The sequence below is a fragment of the Panthera leo genome, chromosome E1 (genome assembly GCF_018350215.1).
Source record: "Panthera leo isolate Ple1 chromosome E1, P.leo_Ple1_pat1.1, whole genome shotgun sequence".
Lineage (NCBI taxonomy): Eukaryota > Metazoa > Chordata > Mammalia > Carnivora > Felidae > Panthera > Panthera leo.
The window spans coordinates 61,230,257-61,247,082 of NC_056692.1; the positions used below are offsets into that span (position 1 = coordinate 61,230,257).

General features: G+C 59.4%; 1 protein-coding gene across 1 annotated transcript; it reads left to right on the plus strand.

Annotated features, from left to right (window-relative positions):
- Nucleotides 1-226: 226 nt before the first annotated feature.
- Nucleotides 227-14,926, plus strand: METRNL (meteorin like, glial cell differentiation regulator). Its single transcript, XM_042915634.1, has 4 exons — nucleotides 227-551; nucleotides 5,750-6,138; nucleotides 13,513-13,572; nucleotides 14,416-14,926. The coding sequence occupies exons 1-4, from the start codon at nucleotides 385-387 to the stop codon at nucleotides 14,730-14,732; spliced, it is 933 nt and encodes a 310-aa protein (XP_042771568.1). The 5' UTR covers nucleotides 227-384; the 3' UTR covers nucleotides 14,733-14,926.
- The last annotated feature ends 1,900 nt before the right edge of the window (nucleotides 14,927-16,826 follow it).

Sequence of the window (16,826 nt, forward strand, 5' to 3'; positions counted from 1 at the left end):
GGCGCGCAGGGAGCGGGGCTCGCAGCACTCGCAGCACTCGCAGCGCGCGCAAGGGGCGGAGTTCCGGCGGGGGCGGGGCGGCCGGCGGGGGCGGGACGGGGGCGGGACGGGTCCCCAGCTGAGCCGGGACGCGGACCGCTGACTCGTCTGCTTCAGAGGCTCGGGTGGCGGCGGCGGGCGCGGAGCTCCCTGCGCGGCTCCCGCGGCTCCAGCGGCTCCAGCGGCCCCGGCTGCGGCCGGGATGGGCGGGCAGCCGCGCCGGGTGCGCGGGGGGCGCACGACGTGACTCGCCTGGACCTGGAGCCCCGCCCGCCCGGCCGCGCCGGGTGGAGGGTCTGCTCGGCAGGCGCGGACGCGGGGTCGGCGGCCAGGCAGAGCCGGAGCATGCGGGGCGCGGCGCGGGCGGCCGGGGGGCGCGCGGGGCAGCTGTGGCCGCGGCCCCCCGCCCCGGGCCCTGGCCCGCCGCCGCCGCTGCTGCTGCTGCTGCTGGGCGCGCTGCTGGGCGGCGCGGGCGCGCAGTACTCGAGCGACCGGTGCAGCTGGAAGGGGAGGTGAGTCCGCCGGCGCGCCCCCAGCCCTCGGGGCCGCTGGCCTCCCTTCCCGTGCCCTCCCCGCTCCGGCCGGCCGAGCGTGCGGGGGCGCGGCCCCGGGCGGGGACTCTGGGGCCCGCTCTCCAGGCCGAGTCCTGTCCGCGTCGCCCCCGCCCCCGGTTCTAGAACAAAAGAGCCCGCGGCGGCCCGGTGCCCTGGCCCGGAGGACGCCCAGAGGGAGGTGCGCCCGCGGCGCGGCGGGGTCGGTCCCGGCCGGACAGCCCGCTCGCCCCGCGCGGACCCCGCATCGGAGGCGGGCGGGGTCGGTTCTCCGGCCCTCCCGGCTCTGCCCGCGGCGAGGACTTGCGCGCCCCGGGCGGGAGGAGCGGGGCCTGCGCTCAGGGCCGAGCGGGAAGGGAGGGCCGGCGGGTCCGCGGGAGGGAGCGGGGCTTCGGAGGACCGAGCGGGGGCCCTGGCGCGGGCCGGGGTGCCGACCGCTCCCGTGCGCGCGGAGACCCGCGGGCGGACACCTGTGCGCGGGCCGAGTGCAGGACCCGCCGCGTCCCGCATCCCCGCCCCGGCCCCGGTGAAGGTCAGGCCGCCCTTGGCAGCGCGCGCGCTGGGCTCGGGGAGCCCCCCTTCACGCCCCTCCGCCGTGGCAGCCGAGGACTTTTTTTTTTTTTTTTTTTTTTTTTTTTTAAACTGAAGTGTGACAAGCAGAAAGGAGTTGCAAATCACAAGTATACGCGGGCGGGGCGCCTGAGGGCACAGCTACTTTGGTGAGAAACCGCCATCCGCCCAGGGCGCTGTCGCCCCGGGCAGGCGGCTCTGCTCGCAGTTGGAAAAGCCGGTTTTGTGCCGCGGAAGGTGCCAGTTCCGGAGTTTTCAGGGATGCGCATCTCCTTCTCTGGAACTCTGTGGGCAGGGGCTGCCCTCGGGTCGCGGGGTCGGGGTACTCGGTGGAGCAGGGCCTCTACCCGAGCCCTTCGCCCTCACACCTGATGGGAAGACTCCTGCCAGCACACACCTCGTGCTGCTGCGGGAGGTGGGGGGGGGGGGGGAGGGTGTCACGGGTTTTTTTTTTGAGTGAAGACAGTTTTTCCGGGAAGCTTGGGGGGCTGTGCCAGGGTGCTGGGCTCTGTGTGAGCAGGGCGGCCGCTGGTCATCTTGGATACTTACAGAGCCAGTTCTCTGTGGAGACTGGCAATCACCCTGCTCTCTGCTCCCCACTTCCCACCGCCGAAGCCGGGGTTCTGGGCTCCAGAGATCCGGCCTGTGGTGCCCTCCCTCCCTTGCACGCACACCAGAGCTGGGATGCAGGGCTGCTAAGATTGGGGCCACGAGCTTGGAGCTCTGGGGGAGGGCTGGCCTGCAGAATGCTGGCGCCAGCACAGGGCTGGCTGGGAGCCTCTGACTCTGACACACTCTTCCAGGGCTGCCCTTTCCCCCACGCTCCTAATTAAACTCCCTGCCTTGCAGCTTCTGCTGGATGAATCAGTGCACCCCTAAACTGAGGTCTAGGGTGTCCTGCTTCAGCAGATCAGAAACAGAAAGCCTGTCCCACCCTGGGAGCCTGAGTTTCCAGAGGAGGAGCTGACACCCTTTCAGGCTCTCTGAGGACGGTGTGCCTGGAAGGGGGCTGCCTCTCCTGGGGATCAGAGAGGGCTGTGAGTGAGTGCTGGTCATAGGGCCAACCAGCTCCTGGACCAAGCAGGGGTCTGCCTCCTCTTTTCTACCTGGAGAAGCAGGGACGCTTACCTGCTGCCCTCCTGTCTCCATCTTTGCTAACATACCCCGGGTCTTGGACTGCCTCCAGCTGCCCTCCACTCAGCGCAAAGGCAGAGTCTGCTGGCGGAGGGTGGCTGCAGGGGCTGTCCCAGTGGGATCTGGACGGAAGACAGGCCCAGGCCACATTCCTGGATTATAAGCTCCCCTTCCATTGTAATTGCTGCCCTAGCGATCAATATGCCTTGCAGATCAGCTGACAGATCCTTGCTGTGGAAACTTGGGTTTGCTGGTTTGCCTGCAGACTCCTGTAACATTTATGACTTTTTATGAGCTGTTCTAAAGACAGCACAGGGTGGTGTGAGCCCCAATACCCTGGGTGCATTCCGATCCCCTGATAGGGAGGGAGTTGCTCTTTATGATACTGGCCACTCACACATTTGACAGGCTGAAATGCGTGTCTGGGTGTTTCCAAGCAATTAAGCAGGAGGTTTTGCAATCTCGGTCCCTTGTGCAGGGGCAGGACAGCGCCCTGATCTTTATTAGGCTGTGGTTGTAAAGGTGGACCACGAACCTTCCCACTGCCGTCGGCAGGGTTTGTGGGTCTGTCATACCTTGGCTAGCTCTCCTACTGGGTGGGGAGATGAAAGGTAACCCCAGTGATAACCTCTGGGTTTCGCCCTTGATCGAAGCTCTTCCTGACTTAAGTGAACAAGAGACCATAGTTTACTCCTGGTGACTCAGGTGAGCCAGGCTGTGGGTGTGAGTAGTAAGAACCCTGCTGCCACCACACTGACCCCTGCAGAAAGTCCCATGTCGGTTTGGAATTTGCTGTCCTTTGCCTGAAGGTGTGTCTACACTTCCCTGGGGAGTGACACTGGCAGACTCTTTTTTGTTGTTGTTGTTTTTTGAGAAATAAAGGAATCTAGTTTAAATAGCCCAAGATCAATCAGTGTCGTCAGCTCTGTAAGAGTGACTAGAACCAGAGTGTTTTCTGTCTAGCTTCATCACATCAGAAAGCAGGTATCTTATTTTTGCCTGATTAGTGTGTCACTTGCATGCCATGTGAAAATCATTAATGCCACCATCAGTGACATCACAGATGTGGCACATTTTTGCACCTCCAGCAATTTTGCATAAACAGAAGTTTTTTCAGGTTTGCTGTGGTGCTGGAAACCTAGAGGTGAGAGATTTAGCTAGATGTTCTGGTGAGCACCAGACAGGCTCGGAGTCCTTGATTTCTTTCATTAAAGGCTCAGTGGGGTCCCAGGCTGATCAGAGTCGGTGAGCATCTGAGTGGCGGTCTTGCACATCACATGCTACCGACCTTCATGTGAACACTCCTGTGTTGAGTGCCTGGCTCACGTCTTGTTGATCTCAGTCCTTCAGGAGAACATGAGGGGGAGCAGAACGGAGGGGCGTGCTGGCTGTGGACCCTGGGATGGGCATAGACAGTTCTCTGGGTGGCAGTGAAGACGTCAGGTAAAGGGTGGACATTTCTTCTAAGTCCACTTTTGTGTTGTTCCCGGTCCTCCTATAGTCGAGTGACTTATGAATAAATGGAGCCGGGTGTAGTGCACAAGATATACAGGGTCATCTGTGCAGGCTGGGGACAGCCATGGGCTGGCCATCTGTCCCCCACAAGCGTTCCCTCTGCCCTTGCCTGAGATATGGGTGGGGTGTGGACCTCTCTGTTTCCCTGTCCACTGTTTGGATTACAGTGACTTAGTGAGAAGTATCCGAAGACTTGGTATGGGCTTTCTTTTCCCTTGAGCCCCAGGGTCCCTCCCCGACGGAGAGGAAAGTGAAGTCTGGACAGGATGGTTTTTAGGGGAGAGAGCTTTGAGGATTGGTGTCTGGGCACAGGGCAAGTGTCCAGCTGCCCCTTGAGGCTGGAGACAGGAGAGGAGGGACACTGTGATAAAGTTTGTTTTGGCTGCCCGAGAGCAGAGGTGATTATAGTCATCTGTGTCAACCACTTACCATTTAGTCTAATTTTTTCACACAGCACTATAATTTTGCTCGTCCACACATATGTGTCAGAGGAGCTTATATGAGTTTTATTTGACTGTAATTTGTAAGTCTGTTTTGCGTGTGTGGCTCTGGTAGGCGTCTGAGGCCAGGCCGGCTGCTAGTGACCCAGGGCCTTGCGGGGGCGGGGAGCGGGGTTGGGGGGGTCACCTCCTTGACACCTCCCTCTGATGTGGTCTGCAGGATGACTGTGCAGCCCCAGCCCACAGCTGGCCATCGAATGAAAAGTGAGGTTTTTTGGAGCCCAGAGCATGAGTCACCAACAGTAAATGCAAACCATATGTTACGTGTTTTCTCCTCTGTAGAAAGGGTTTCTGGTAACTCACCCAGGCCTGGGCTCTGAATATAGCATTGTTTATTACACATAAAAATCCTAAGAATGTGGGTGAACCTGTCTGAGATCCGATCAGAACCAAATTTCATGTAATAAAACACTTGGTTGAAGTCATTGGTTGAGTTCCAGGGCTGCTTGGTGGTTATGACGTAACCATCAGCACAAGCTGACATTCACATTAAAATTTTGAGTAGGGGAAACTTTAACGTTTTTGATGGTTTCAATTTCTTGAAAACATAACGTAATGACTTTACTCAAGACCTGTCTCACGAAGAGTGTACAGACTTCATTTTTTCCTATTTAGCATTTATTAGGAGTGAGATTAACTTGGCAGAAGCTTCCCCTTGGGAAGGTGAATGGTCTGCTCACTGTTTGCGTCTCTCTCCTGTGGCTTGTTCACGCATTCCCTCCCATGCCTCTCCCCCATGGAGGACCATTACCTTACTTTTGTAATTTGCTGTGATGATATTTGAGTCTATTTTTGAAGATCTGATTGGCAATGCAGGGTCTTCAGGTTTGCAAATGGAAACACTTGCCCCTATCTGTGAGGAGCTAAAGACAAAAGTCACCAACAACCTCCAGCCCCCCCCCCCCCCCCCCCCCCCCCCCCACCGAGCTGCTAACATTCCTATTTGGTTTCAAAGCTACTCTCTGGACCAAGTGAACCGCTCCTTGTTTTCACACTCAGTGGGAATCTGCCATCGTTCCTGGCCCTCGGTTGGTCATCTGGAACTCGGGTTTGTGCCAGAGTCCTGTTGGTGTGTCCTTGAACGTGTTCCAGAAGGCCCCCCCTTCTGTGGTTCTTCCCCCATTGCATGCATCACCACCCTGACGCGGGGAGCCCCCAGGGCATGGGCGCCCAGTGCTGCAGCCTTGAAGGCCGGCAGATGGAGCGTTGAGGTGCTGAGAGGGTCTGAGACAAACATTGTCTACGCGCATCAGGGCGTGAGCCCGTCTCACCGTGACTCTCTGGGGCAGGCCTGCCGGAGGGGACTGTCCCTCTCTGGAAACGGCCCCTTGCAGCAGGGCAGAGGTGGGGGTGAGGGGCTGCTCATGCACCTGGGCAGGCGTCCCCCAGGCGGGTACATGTGGGGTTCCGGGCCCCGGCTGACGCCTGTCCCCTCTGCAGCGGGCTGACGCACGAGGCCCACAGGAAGGAGGTGGAGCAGGTGTACCTACGGTGCTCGGCGGGCTCTGTAGAGTGGATGTACCCGACTGGGGCTCTCATCGTCAACGTGCGGCCCAACACCTTCCCGCCCTCCCGACGACACCTGACTCTGTGCATCAAGCCCCTCAGGGACTCCTCGGGCGCCAATATTTATTTGGAAAAAACTGGAGAGCTGCAGCTGCTGGTGCGGGACGGGGACCGCGGGCCCCGCCAGGTGCACTGCTTTGGCTTCGAGCAGAGGGGCCTGTTCGTGGAGGCAACGCCCCAGCAGGACATCAGCCGGAGGACCACGGGTTTCCAGTACGAGCTGACCAGCTGGCATGCGGAGTCAGACCTGCGTGCCCAGTCAGGTGAGTGGCAACCTCCGGGGGGGGGGGGGAGGGCAGTGGGGACGGGAGGTTCCCCTCCCATGGTCGCTGTGAGAACCCGCCTGCTGCTGGCAGATGGGCCCCCCGTGCGATGGGCATTGGACGTGTGTGGCCCCGTTAGTGTTGTGGGTGTTTTGCACGTGGGGAAACAACGCAGTCTCAGGAGGCGTGTTTGAGGAGGGTGAACACACGTGCCCTGAGAGCGGCCATAGGTTGGACCTGAGAGCCGTGATGGGGTGTGGTCCTGGCTCCCTGCTCCTCTTCTGTGCTCGGGACTGTAATCGGAAATGGGTGCTGTGGCTGTTCCCACCGCCCCTGTGTTTCTTCTGATATGTGGATTGGCTGCGTGTTTTTGACATCAGCTGCAGCCTCTGACATGTCGAGTTTTGGGTGGGAGCCAAGGGTGATTCACTCTCCAGAGAGGTGCAGAGCCTTGCTGACCTGAATTGTGGAGCTGGTACCAGCTTCCGGAGGCATTTTGTGGGTGGGTGTTACAAGGACCACCCCATGTGGAGTGGAGACAACGGCAGCGTGCCAGGAGAGGGGCTGTGTGTGTGTGGGGAAGGGGGGGCGAGTCAGGCAGCACAGGAGCTCACCCGGGTTAGTGAGGTGAGTGAGGACCTCTCTGGGGTTCCCGTGAGGCTGGCCCTCGAGGAGCCTTCTCCACTGCAGAGCCCTTCTCGTTGTGGTGCTGGCAGGAGTCCCCTCAGCAGCCAAGGGTGTGTGTGTGTGTGTGTGTGTGTGTGCGCGCACGTGGGGACTGTGAGTTGGCAGACAGCTTGGCAGGGCCCTGTGTGGAGGGTGGCGTTGGTCTCTGAAAAGTTCCAGAGACAGAGACTGAGGAGGAGTGAGGGGCCTCCAGAGCTCTCACGTGGGGTGGGTCTCGCCCCATGTGCCATGAAGAAGGACTGAAGTCCTCGTCTTATATAGACACCCATGCCAAGCGTGGCCCTTGCTCCAAGGCATAGATGACCTCCTGGGGTCCAAGTGTGTGGGGTGGGGGTCCTAGTGTCCCACTTGTGTCAGTCCCGAAGCTGGTTGTGGCGAGACGCCTACTGGTTGAGGGGGTGTGAGCTTGGATTGTCCTGTGAGTAGGTTCCAAGAAGGCCATTCTCCAGGTGACCAGCTGGCCCAGATGATGGGCAGGTAGGGGTGCCATGGCATTGAGTGGTGCAGGCCAGGGAGGAATGCTGCTACCACCCCCAGTACACGCGGCGGTCCCAGTACAAGGAGTGACCCGGGCCCAAGTGTCAGCAGTGCTAAGGCAGACACACCTGGTTGGAGGGGTGGGTCGTCTCCAAGAATAGTATAATCTCCACATTTTAGTAAATGAGATGTTTAATTCGAGTAAAACAGATCTGCTAGGATTTGAAATGTAGACTTTTCTCCTGTATGTGAATCTGCATTTTATTGTTCTGCATTCTTGGCTCAGATCAGTTTTCAAAACCTTCAGTCTCTCTCAAACTAAACCGGTGTGTTGGAGAACTTCAGTGTAGGATTGCCCGGGTAGGACCCCCGCCCCCTTCTGAGTGCCAGCCGCCCGGGTAGGACCCCCTTCCCCCTCCAAGTGCCAGCCGCCCGGGTAGGACCCCTGCTTCCCTCCCAGTGCCAGCTGCCCGGGTAGGACCCTGCCCCCCTCCAAGTGCCAACTGCCCGGGTAGGACCTCCACCCCCTCCCAGTGCCAGCTGCCCGGGTAAGACCCCCACTCGGAAAGGTAGCACTGGAAGCTGCTGTAAATCTCAGGACCTGAATGATATTTTAACCACAACAGCCTTTATCTTGATGACCAGCTATAGGAGGGTGGGTTAGAGAGCTAGAGGAGGGTACCCCAGTCTCGCTGTAGGGGACCTGGAGATAAACTAATAATAAAAACAAAATCTGGAAAAACCCAGTCACCGAATTTAATGCTTGTGGCTGAGTGAAGCAGATGTTAGAAACTTGTTAACAATTCCTTTTTTTTTTTTTTTTTTTGAAACATTTTATTTTTAAGTAATCTCTACACCCAACGTGGGACTCAAACTCACAACCTCAAGATCAGGAGTCCCATGCTCCACTGACGCCTCTTACTGATTGAATGTTGATGGCCCTTTAAAGATATTTGCTGCTGGTCCCTGTTCTCTTGTGGCTTGAGCTTCCTTCCACCTGGTGGGTCATTCTTACCAGATGCTGGCGCTGCCTGTGTAGCCAGTTGTTTCTTTGTTGGGCACCTGAGCGCTTCCATTTGTCCAGAAGGAAAATGCACAAGGGTGGCCATGGGCTGGGATGACTCAGAGACCATGGCTCCGCCCTCGGGGACCAGAGACTTAGTCTCTCTCCCTCTCCTTGTGGGCAGGGTCTGTGCACCCCAGGTTCCCCTGGTCCCTGTTTTCAGGCCAGGACAGTGAGCAGATTTGGGAGAGGCCTGTGGGATCAGTGGTTGGGCTGCCCTAGGTTCCAATGGGGCTGCCAGGACAAGGTCCTGCATGATGGTGGGTTGTCTGGTCACAGCCTCTGCTTGCCCTCTGTGCATCTCTCGAGACCCCATGGAGGACGTTCAGCTGTGGCTGGGCATTGGGCAGTCTGGGTGGCCCAGGGGTTCCCTTCTTACCTCTCCCCCACCCCTGACATATGCCCACTGGGCCCTGGAGCGTCTATTTAAATCCGGGGCCTGCAGGGATCCAGGCACCCCGTGGATAGTGGGGTATGAACGTGCGTCTGTGCGTTGGCCAGGAATCAGGCCTGGGACAGCCCAGAAACTTAGCAACTGTCAGACCTGGGGGTGGGGACTCAGATGTGTGTGGGGTTCTAGGAGCTGGGATAGAAACAGGCACAGATTCTGGGCCCTTCCTGGGGGCTCAGCACTTTCTCAGCCTGAGGGAGATGAGGGGCAGTGAGGCTCTGGGGAGGCTCGTGCGTCCTTCTCCCCAGGGTATTTGCCTTTCATCAGGGGATGGGCTCCTAAGCCTTTAATGCCAAAGGAATGGGTATGTAATGTGGAATGTCGGTGCCAGCCATCTGGCAGCAATGATGTCTGCCGGGCCAGGCAGGCTCTCAGATGGTAGAGTGTGGCTCCCGGCTCTCTCCTGTTCTGGCCCTGGCCGCAGCTGCAGGAAACTTGGGTGAAGCTGGAGCCTGGGCACCTGTGACGTGGAGGTGTGCAGGTGCCTGTGGGCTGGGCGGTCAGTGATCCTGCCTGCTGCAGAGGTGGATGAGCCTTCTCCCTCACTGGTGACTCATAGTAGCTTCTAGTTTGTGCTGACTTGAAAACAGAGAGGCTCCTGGATGAGAGATGTGTGTGAGCCTCACGGCCCCGGATGGTCCCGCTTGGGAGTGTTTGCAGTGAGTGCGGTCGCCTGGTGTGCCCTTGAATAACCAGCTTCCTGGTATGGTCTGAGATGCACTGACACCCAAGAAAAGGCCAGAATGGAGAGGCAGGCCGCTCCTTACAGGCGCAGATTGAGGGGTGGGTGGTAGGAGGTGACCTGAGGGGTTGGGGGGGCCGTGCGGGATCGAGCCTCCTTTCCCCACCCTGTCCTCCTCCTCCCCCTCCTCCTCCTCCATGGGCTTCACCAGGGCATCTGAGTAACGCAGTTGCTGAAAAACTCTGGCAGGACACGAAAGGTGGGCAAGTGGCCAGATCCAGCTAACTAATGGATGAAACTCTAGGCCACTACTGGAACCCGGCCGGGCTGTCTGGGGGCCGTCCTCCCCAGAGCCCTGGTGTACGTGGGGAAGCAGGCACACCAGGACCCTCTGTTGCCCAGTAGGGTTGGGGATGTGTGGTGGTGGCCAGTGAAGGATGGCAGGGGGTTGCTCTGTCTGGTTCTAGGGGGTGGAGACAAACCTTCTCCTTGGTTTGCCTGGGGCAGCCCAGGTGGACCCCTGATTCCAGTCTGTTCTTTCATTCCTCCGGGAGCTGAACAGCAGGGGCTTACCGGCTTGGCCACATCTACCTTCTGGGGCTAGGGGTTTGGGGTCCATGTGATGCCTACCCAGAGCAGGCTTCCTTGAGCAGATGAGGTGGGAAGACAGTGGCATTTTAGACCCACAGTGAGAGGGGACGGTGCTGGCCATTAATGCATGAAAGTTATTGGGATTGCTGGCCAGTAGCCCGAGTCACGCGGTTTCCAGTGTGCTCCATCCCCCTTCCCTGGTCAAACTTGCTGTGTTTGATGTGTTGGGGGGGGGGGTTGGTGAATGATGCCCGAGGGGTGGGCTGGGTGGGTACAGAGCCCCCCCACTGAGGAGCTCTCTCGGTTTGGTGGTGGCCCTGATGGGCTGTGGGGGATGAGTGGCAAAGGTCAGCAGAAGTCGAAAGAAGCCTCATTATGTCCTAGAAGCAGAAAAGGAGAGAAGAGATTTTTCCCCCAAAGGATCGTTTATTTTCTGTAATTATCTTTCATCTCGCCCATCTCTGCACTCCTGGGATGAAAGCGTGTGGCATCCACCTGCTTTCTCAGCAGGAACAGGGTGGGGTGGCAACAGGCCAGGAGGAGAGGTGGGGGAGATTGAGATATCCCCGCGGTGGCTGACCACCTCGGGGTGGCACCAGCCCGCAGCTGGCTGTGGTGAAAGAGGAGGAGGCTCCAGAACCTCATGTGGCAGCTGGGCCTCAGCTCACACCAGCCCCGTGCCGGCCGTGTCCCCTCCCTGTGCAGTGCTGCACCCACCAAACCTGCCACCTGTCACTGGCTGCAGTGACGACCCCAGCGGATGTCCTCATGCACAGTTTTCCCTTTGGAAGTTGTATGTGTCTGCCTGGTTGTCCTTCCTGCCAGACCAGCGTGCGGCCATCTGCAGACCTGTCCCAGGCCAGGGCCTAGCATGAAGCGTGCTGCCCTCCCCCCCCCCCCCCCCCCCCCCCCCCCCCCCCCCCCCCCCCCCCGCCGTCCTCCTGCCTGCACCTGCCGTCCTCACCTGGGTCCCTGCAGTAGCCCCAGCTGCTCTCCCTGACCCTGTGTTTTCCTTCTTCAGTTCATTTTGTGCACATTCCGGAAGACTCTCCCTAAGATGCCCACACCTCAGCCAACCCCTCTCAAAGAACCGTAAACCCAACTGGGCTCTTGGCTGCTCCCTCCTCACCTTCCCCTGCAAGGAAACGAGATTCAGTGTGTCTGAAACCAGCACATTCCACTGCCTTTATGAGCCCAACTCCGATTAATAATTGTTTCCAGATTGCTTCTCTTGGCATCCACAGACTGGATTTTCCAATGAGGTGACCTGTGCTTCGTAAAACTCAGAATTATGAGGGAAGTCTCCAGGGTGGCACTTTATTAGCTCAGCTGTGGTGGTATCGGCTCCCTGAGGCTTCTGGTGGGAGGATCTGCGGGCTGCTGACTGCCCTCCGCCGGTGCCCCAGGCACCCCCACACCTTCGGCAGTGCAGTGGGGGTGTGAGTAGGTGGCCGTCCCGGACAGGCTCCTTGCCGCCTTCCTCCTTAGCCCTCAGCGGGCGTCCCCGGGCCTGTGTCCACAGAGAGGGTCACGCTCTCGGGCTTGGTGAGTTGCGGGCCGCCAGGCCGGGTATCTGACTGCCAGGTGTGGCCTGGGCCTGTTGCTGTACCACTGCTGCCTTTGTGGGCACTGCCTGTGGTCTGTCTCGGCCGACTCAGAACCTGAGATGTGCCTCTAGAGAGCTTGTGTGGACCGAGCTTCCCACCCACCCTCACTTGGAGCGTCTAGAGGCCTGGCCCCCAGGGACTCTGCTGGGGCTCCTCTCTCCTGGGCAGATGCTTTATGAGGGGTGCCCAGGATGACGCCTCTGACCCCCTGGCACAGGCACTGAAATTAGACCTTGCCTTTGAGCAGAACTGGAGAGCCCGGCCTCGTCATGCCCTATGTGTGTGGGCAGCGGGCCGCTGGAGGGGCGTGCAGGGTAGGGGACCCCCAGTGGGCTGCCTTCTTTTTTAAGAGAGGCCTTGAGGCTGGGGGTCTATACATGGAAGCAAAGTGCCCCAGGTGGGCAGCAGTCTTTGGGATTTGGAGCTGGGTAGGACATCCTCTCGGCCAGGCTGGCCAGGCTTCAACACACCCAACCGGCTCTGCTAGTCCTGTAGCTTCACCAGGTTCCCGAGAACCTGATAGAAGCGGCAGGCAGTGTGTGGGCCAATGAGTCACGTCCCCCTGAGCTGGCCTGGGGCACACACATCCTCCCCTGCCCAGGGCAGGACCACCAGGGCCAGTGCTTGGAAACTCCTGTCCACCCCCTGGGGTCCGCAGAGACCCTGTGCTGCCTAGGGCAGCACAGACCCTGTGCCCCGCGCGCCAGAAGGCCTCTCTGAGCTCTAGCTGCTCGGTGCCTGGCCTTGCCCCCGAGGCCTCGAGTCTGCTGCCGCCAGGGTGCAGGTGACTGCTCGCCCAGTTCGCGTGTGAGGGCCAGCAAATGCCAAAGCCAGGACGTTCCGGGGCCTTGAGAAGGTGATCTTATTCCAGCAAGACTTCATACCTAACCTTTGCCTGAGCTGGGAGGATTTGTGCCAGACTCTAGAGGCTCAGCGGCCAGGGGGCAGAGGCCTTGAAAAGTGCAGTGTGACTGCCAATTCATGCTGTGTCCTCCCAAATCCAGTGCTGGGTTGGGAGTGCCGTGGTCTGGGGGGAGTTGCCAGAGGCTTGTGCCCCCCCGCCTTTCTTGAGGCCTCACCCAATCTGAGGAAGTTAGGATGAGGACTGTGCTGGGGCAGAAGTTAGTGGGGTGGGGCCTGGCTTGGCTGGAGGAAGCCAGCCCCCACCCTTGCCCTGCCAGGCTGTGGGGGTTTGGGGATTCTGTGAACCAGGCTTGCCGTAGATGGTGTTTGCAGGCAGTGATCTGGTCTGAGGTCAGGGGTCTGGGGAAGGGGGCTGTGCTGATGGCTGGGACTTGTTTGGACGAGAGCCCCACGGCCTCGGCCTGCAGACGTGACCCTCGATGCTCACCGACACCTTCGGCAACCAGTGCCCTGACCTTCTGGTCTCGGCTACAGATGGGGACCTGGGGAACAGGTGTTGTGTGAGTGGCTGGTGTGGCTGTGGAGGCTGGGAAGGAGGCGACTCTCAGCCAGGCTGGTGTGGGGGACGTAGCTTCCGACCAGCTCAGGTTGGTTTCCCGTTGGTGATGGACCTGGGAGAGTGGTTTACCCCGGGGCCCAGCAGTTGCTGCACCAACAAGCTAGGTGGGGACCAGCACGGACGCCCACTGTCCCTCGGAGTGCGGTGCACGCCCTTCATAGCCACATCTTGCGCTTGGGGTTCCCTGGATTCATCAGCGCCCGCACCCGTGTGGTGGCCAAGGTTGGGTCCTCTGTCCTGTTCCCTGAGGTCAGAGCTCTTAAGGGACCTGGTGGGTGTGAGCGGGGTCTGTGTCCCGCAGACCCTACTCCTAACCCTGTTCTCTCCCCGCAGCCCCGTGCCGCCCCTGCAGCGACACAGAGGTGCTGTTGGCGGTCTGCACCAGCGACTTCGGTAAGTGTCCTCGTGCTCCTGCCACACGTCAAGAGCCCCGCTTGGGCCTGGGAGGGCCTTCCGGTGCTGGCACTCAGCTTGGGGAGGAGACGGCTGAGGGCATTGGGCTTGGAGGTGTAATAGGGGAGGGACGGATCTGTGCCGGATGAGAGGGGTGGGAGTCCTGTTTAAGGTGGTCACTGAGCATTTTCCTCCAAGGCATGGTCTAGCCTCACCTCAGAGTCCTGCTCTCCTCTGGGCCCCTGTGGACGCTCCAGCAGGAGTTCCTGGTCCTGGGGGTCCGAGGAGCCTGGGGCCCCCGGGGCTGAGATCAGGACTCAGCCGCGTGCTTTTGCTCTTGGGCAGCGGGGTGGGGGGGAAGCACTCTGGGCGGGGGGAAGGCAGCCCGGCTGGACCCTGCTCTGAGCGCCTCCAGCTCAGAGGGCAGTAGTGTGGTGGGAGTGCAGAGCTCCTTTCCACGTTTTGGTCCTGCATCTGGAGGATGGGGGACCTTGCGCTGGGCCTGCTCTGCCCAGCTCCCTCCCATCACCCCCTCCCCTCTGAGCTGCCCCGTTTCTATCCCACCTGGATACAGGGCGGCAGTAGATGTTGTGTGTTAATTGCGGTTGTGTCTTGTTCTAACTTGAAACATTGATGCACACAATGTGACTTCTGTCTTCTGTTTCTCCCCACTTATATGGCTGTTATCCCTGACAGAGTCTGAGTGGCAGGGACAACCCCTAGAGGGCCTCAAATGTGTGAACTGTTCTTTCTAATGGGATTTCTGGAATGCAGAATTCAGGGTCAGCCCCCGCAGGGTCACCCCTGGTGACCCCACTGACTCCTGTGTTCTTGCCTCCGTAGTCGTCCGAGGCTCCATCCAGGACGTCACCCACGAACCAGAGCAGCAGGAGTCCGCCATCCACCTGCACGTGAACCGGCTGTACCGGCAGAAGAGCACTGTCTTCCGGCCAGCCCCAGAGGGCGGTGGCTGGCGGGGGCACGTCACCACGCTGTTGGAGTGTGGTGTGAGGCCCGGACGTGGGGAGTTCCTCTTCACGGGCCACATACACTTTGGGGAGGCCCACCTTGGCTGCGCCCCGCGCTTCAAGGACTTCCAAAGGATGTACAGGGATGCTGAGGAGAAGGGCCTGAACCCCTGCGAGATGGGCACAGAGTGACTGTGGGTGGCCACCGCTGCTGCCACAGCGGGCGCTCGGACCTGTGCTCCCCGGCGCACAAGCCACGTCTGACCCCACGAGGTCCTGGCCAAGGACTCCCTGACTGATTGGAAATGTTGTAAGATGCAAACTAAGTTATTATATTTTTTTTAAAAAAGAAACGTCCATAGGAAATAAACTCCAGTGTCTTAAAATGCCTTGTGTACCATTTCATGCTGTGTTTCCAAAGCACCCGACGGGATTGTGTTGGGCTGGTGTGTTGGGTAGGGCTCTGGGGCCGGAGCCCCTGGAGGATGCCCAGCACCAGGCTTTGTACAAAGCTCGGGGACCATTTAGAGTGGTTTCTTATGATGGAAATTTACAGAGCCAAATACTTATTTTTTGGTTGGTTTTGTTTTTCAAAGACTGTGTTTTGCTAGCCGTGGTCACTTTTGGGCCACTGGCAGCGGTGTGTCTGCAGCCCTGTGGGGTGTGCACGCGCTTCCCTGGTGTCCGCGTAGGGATTCTCCTGGGGCCAGCACACCCGAGGGAGCCCCGCAGCCCAGCCGCTCGGGGCCTTTCATTCTGGGCCCAACTGTAAGTACGGCTGTTACTCTCGGGCTTCGGGAAACACATGCACCTCCTCCTTCCTCCCCCGCCTCCCTCAGCCTCTGCCTTCCCTTTCCTGATAACCCAGATGCTGCCCCTTGACTCTAGCTCCCCCCAAATGCCTGAGTCCACGGCAAGTCTCTGGCCCCCCCAGGGGCTGGTCTGCACTAGGCTGGTGACCTCCACGCTCTCAAGGGTGAGTTAGTACCCAGCGGCGGCTGTAACGACCACAGACTGGAGGCTTAAACAACATTCATTCTCCCCTTGTTCTGGAGGCCAGAAGTCCAAAATCAAGGTGTGGCAGGGCCAGGCGCCCTCCGAAGGCTCTAGGGGAGGAGGCTTTCTGTCTCTTCCAGCTTCTGCTGGGTGCTGCCGGTCCTTGGTGCCCCTGGGCCTGTAGATGCATAGTTCCAGGCTCTGTCCCCTTCTCCCCTCTGTGTGCCTGTGTCCGAATCCCTCCTCTCAGAAGGACACCAGTCACACAATTAGGTCCCACTCCCATCTAGCACAACCTCACCTTAGTTGATTAAGTCTGTGAAGACCCTGTTTCCAAATAAGTTCACAGTCACGTGTTCTGGGTAGATGGGAATTTGGGGGGACACTGCTCATCCCAGTACTGGGGTCACTGGGGTGCCACATAATTAGATCTAAGCCTGCATCCGCGTGAGTGAGGTGATTTCTCCCAAACAGCTGCTGAGGCTGAGGGGGGACCCTGGAGAGGACACTGGTTAGTGAGCTCTGTGCTGGCTGCACCCAAGCCTCGGGCACACTGTGTGGCCACAGGGAGGTGCCGCGTGCTAGCCCAGGTGTTCCCTGCCTCAGGTGGGTGTGCCCTCACTCCTGAGCGCCCTGCTTCGGGTGGTGGATGTGGCCTGGCCCGGGCATGCCCCAGCTCAGGTGTGTGCTCAGGTCTGTGGGCTGCAGCAGGTCACAACCTGAAGCAGCAGGGTTGGTGATGGGAACAGGTCCTACTGTGGCTAATAACTGTGATGTTCTATGCCAGGAGTATGTTGTGCAGCAGATAGCCAGGCCCACAGTGACCCTGCTGTTGGGTTCATGCTCTGGGCTTTTCTGGGTGTTAACTCTGACACTGGAGGAGGCCACAGGGCTTGCAGGTGCTGCAGAACCAGAATGTCGGGTTTGGGTTTCGGTTTCAGGGCTGGCTTTCTTCCTTATGTCAGTACGGGGGCCCGGGAGGAGCTGGGGACCTAACCCCACGTGCTGATGTCCAGGGTGGAGGCAGCTTCTGCTCTGGTGCATGGCAGCAGGTGAGAGCTGCTCTGGGCGGGGGCGGGGCAGGGTCTTCCAGCTGGACACCTGGAGGGAGAACAGGGCCTGTGTCCTCCCCCCAGAGTCTGGGGTGGGGGGCGGCTCTGGTGTTGGAGGTCTAGGGCTGCTTGGTGTTGGGAGGGGCTGGGTCACCGTTTCCGAGAGCCATGCCCTCCTGCTGTCCAGGGCCTCCGGCAGCCATCTGAGGTCCCTGTGTGCCTCAGCTTGCTCTGTGAC

Excerpts from the sequence above, each read along its gene's own strand:
- METRNL (XM_042915634.1), top strand. The coding sequence starts at position 385 with ATGCGGGGCGCGGCGCGGGCGGCCGGGGGGCGCGCGGGGCAGCTGTGG. Across the intron at positions 552-5,749 it reads CGGTGCAGCTGGAAGGGGAG|CGGGCTGACGCACGAGGCCC; the intron begins GTGAGTCCGCCG and ends TCCCCTCTGCAG. Across the intron at positions 13,573-14,415 it reads GGTCTGCACCAGCGACTTCG|TCGTCCGAGGCTCCATCCAG; the intron begins GTAAGTGTCCTC and ends TTGCCTCCGTAG.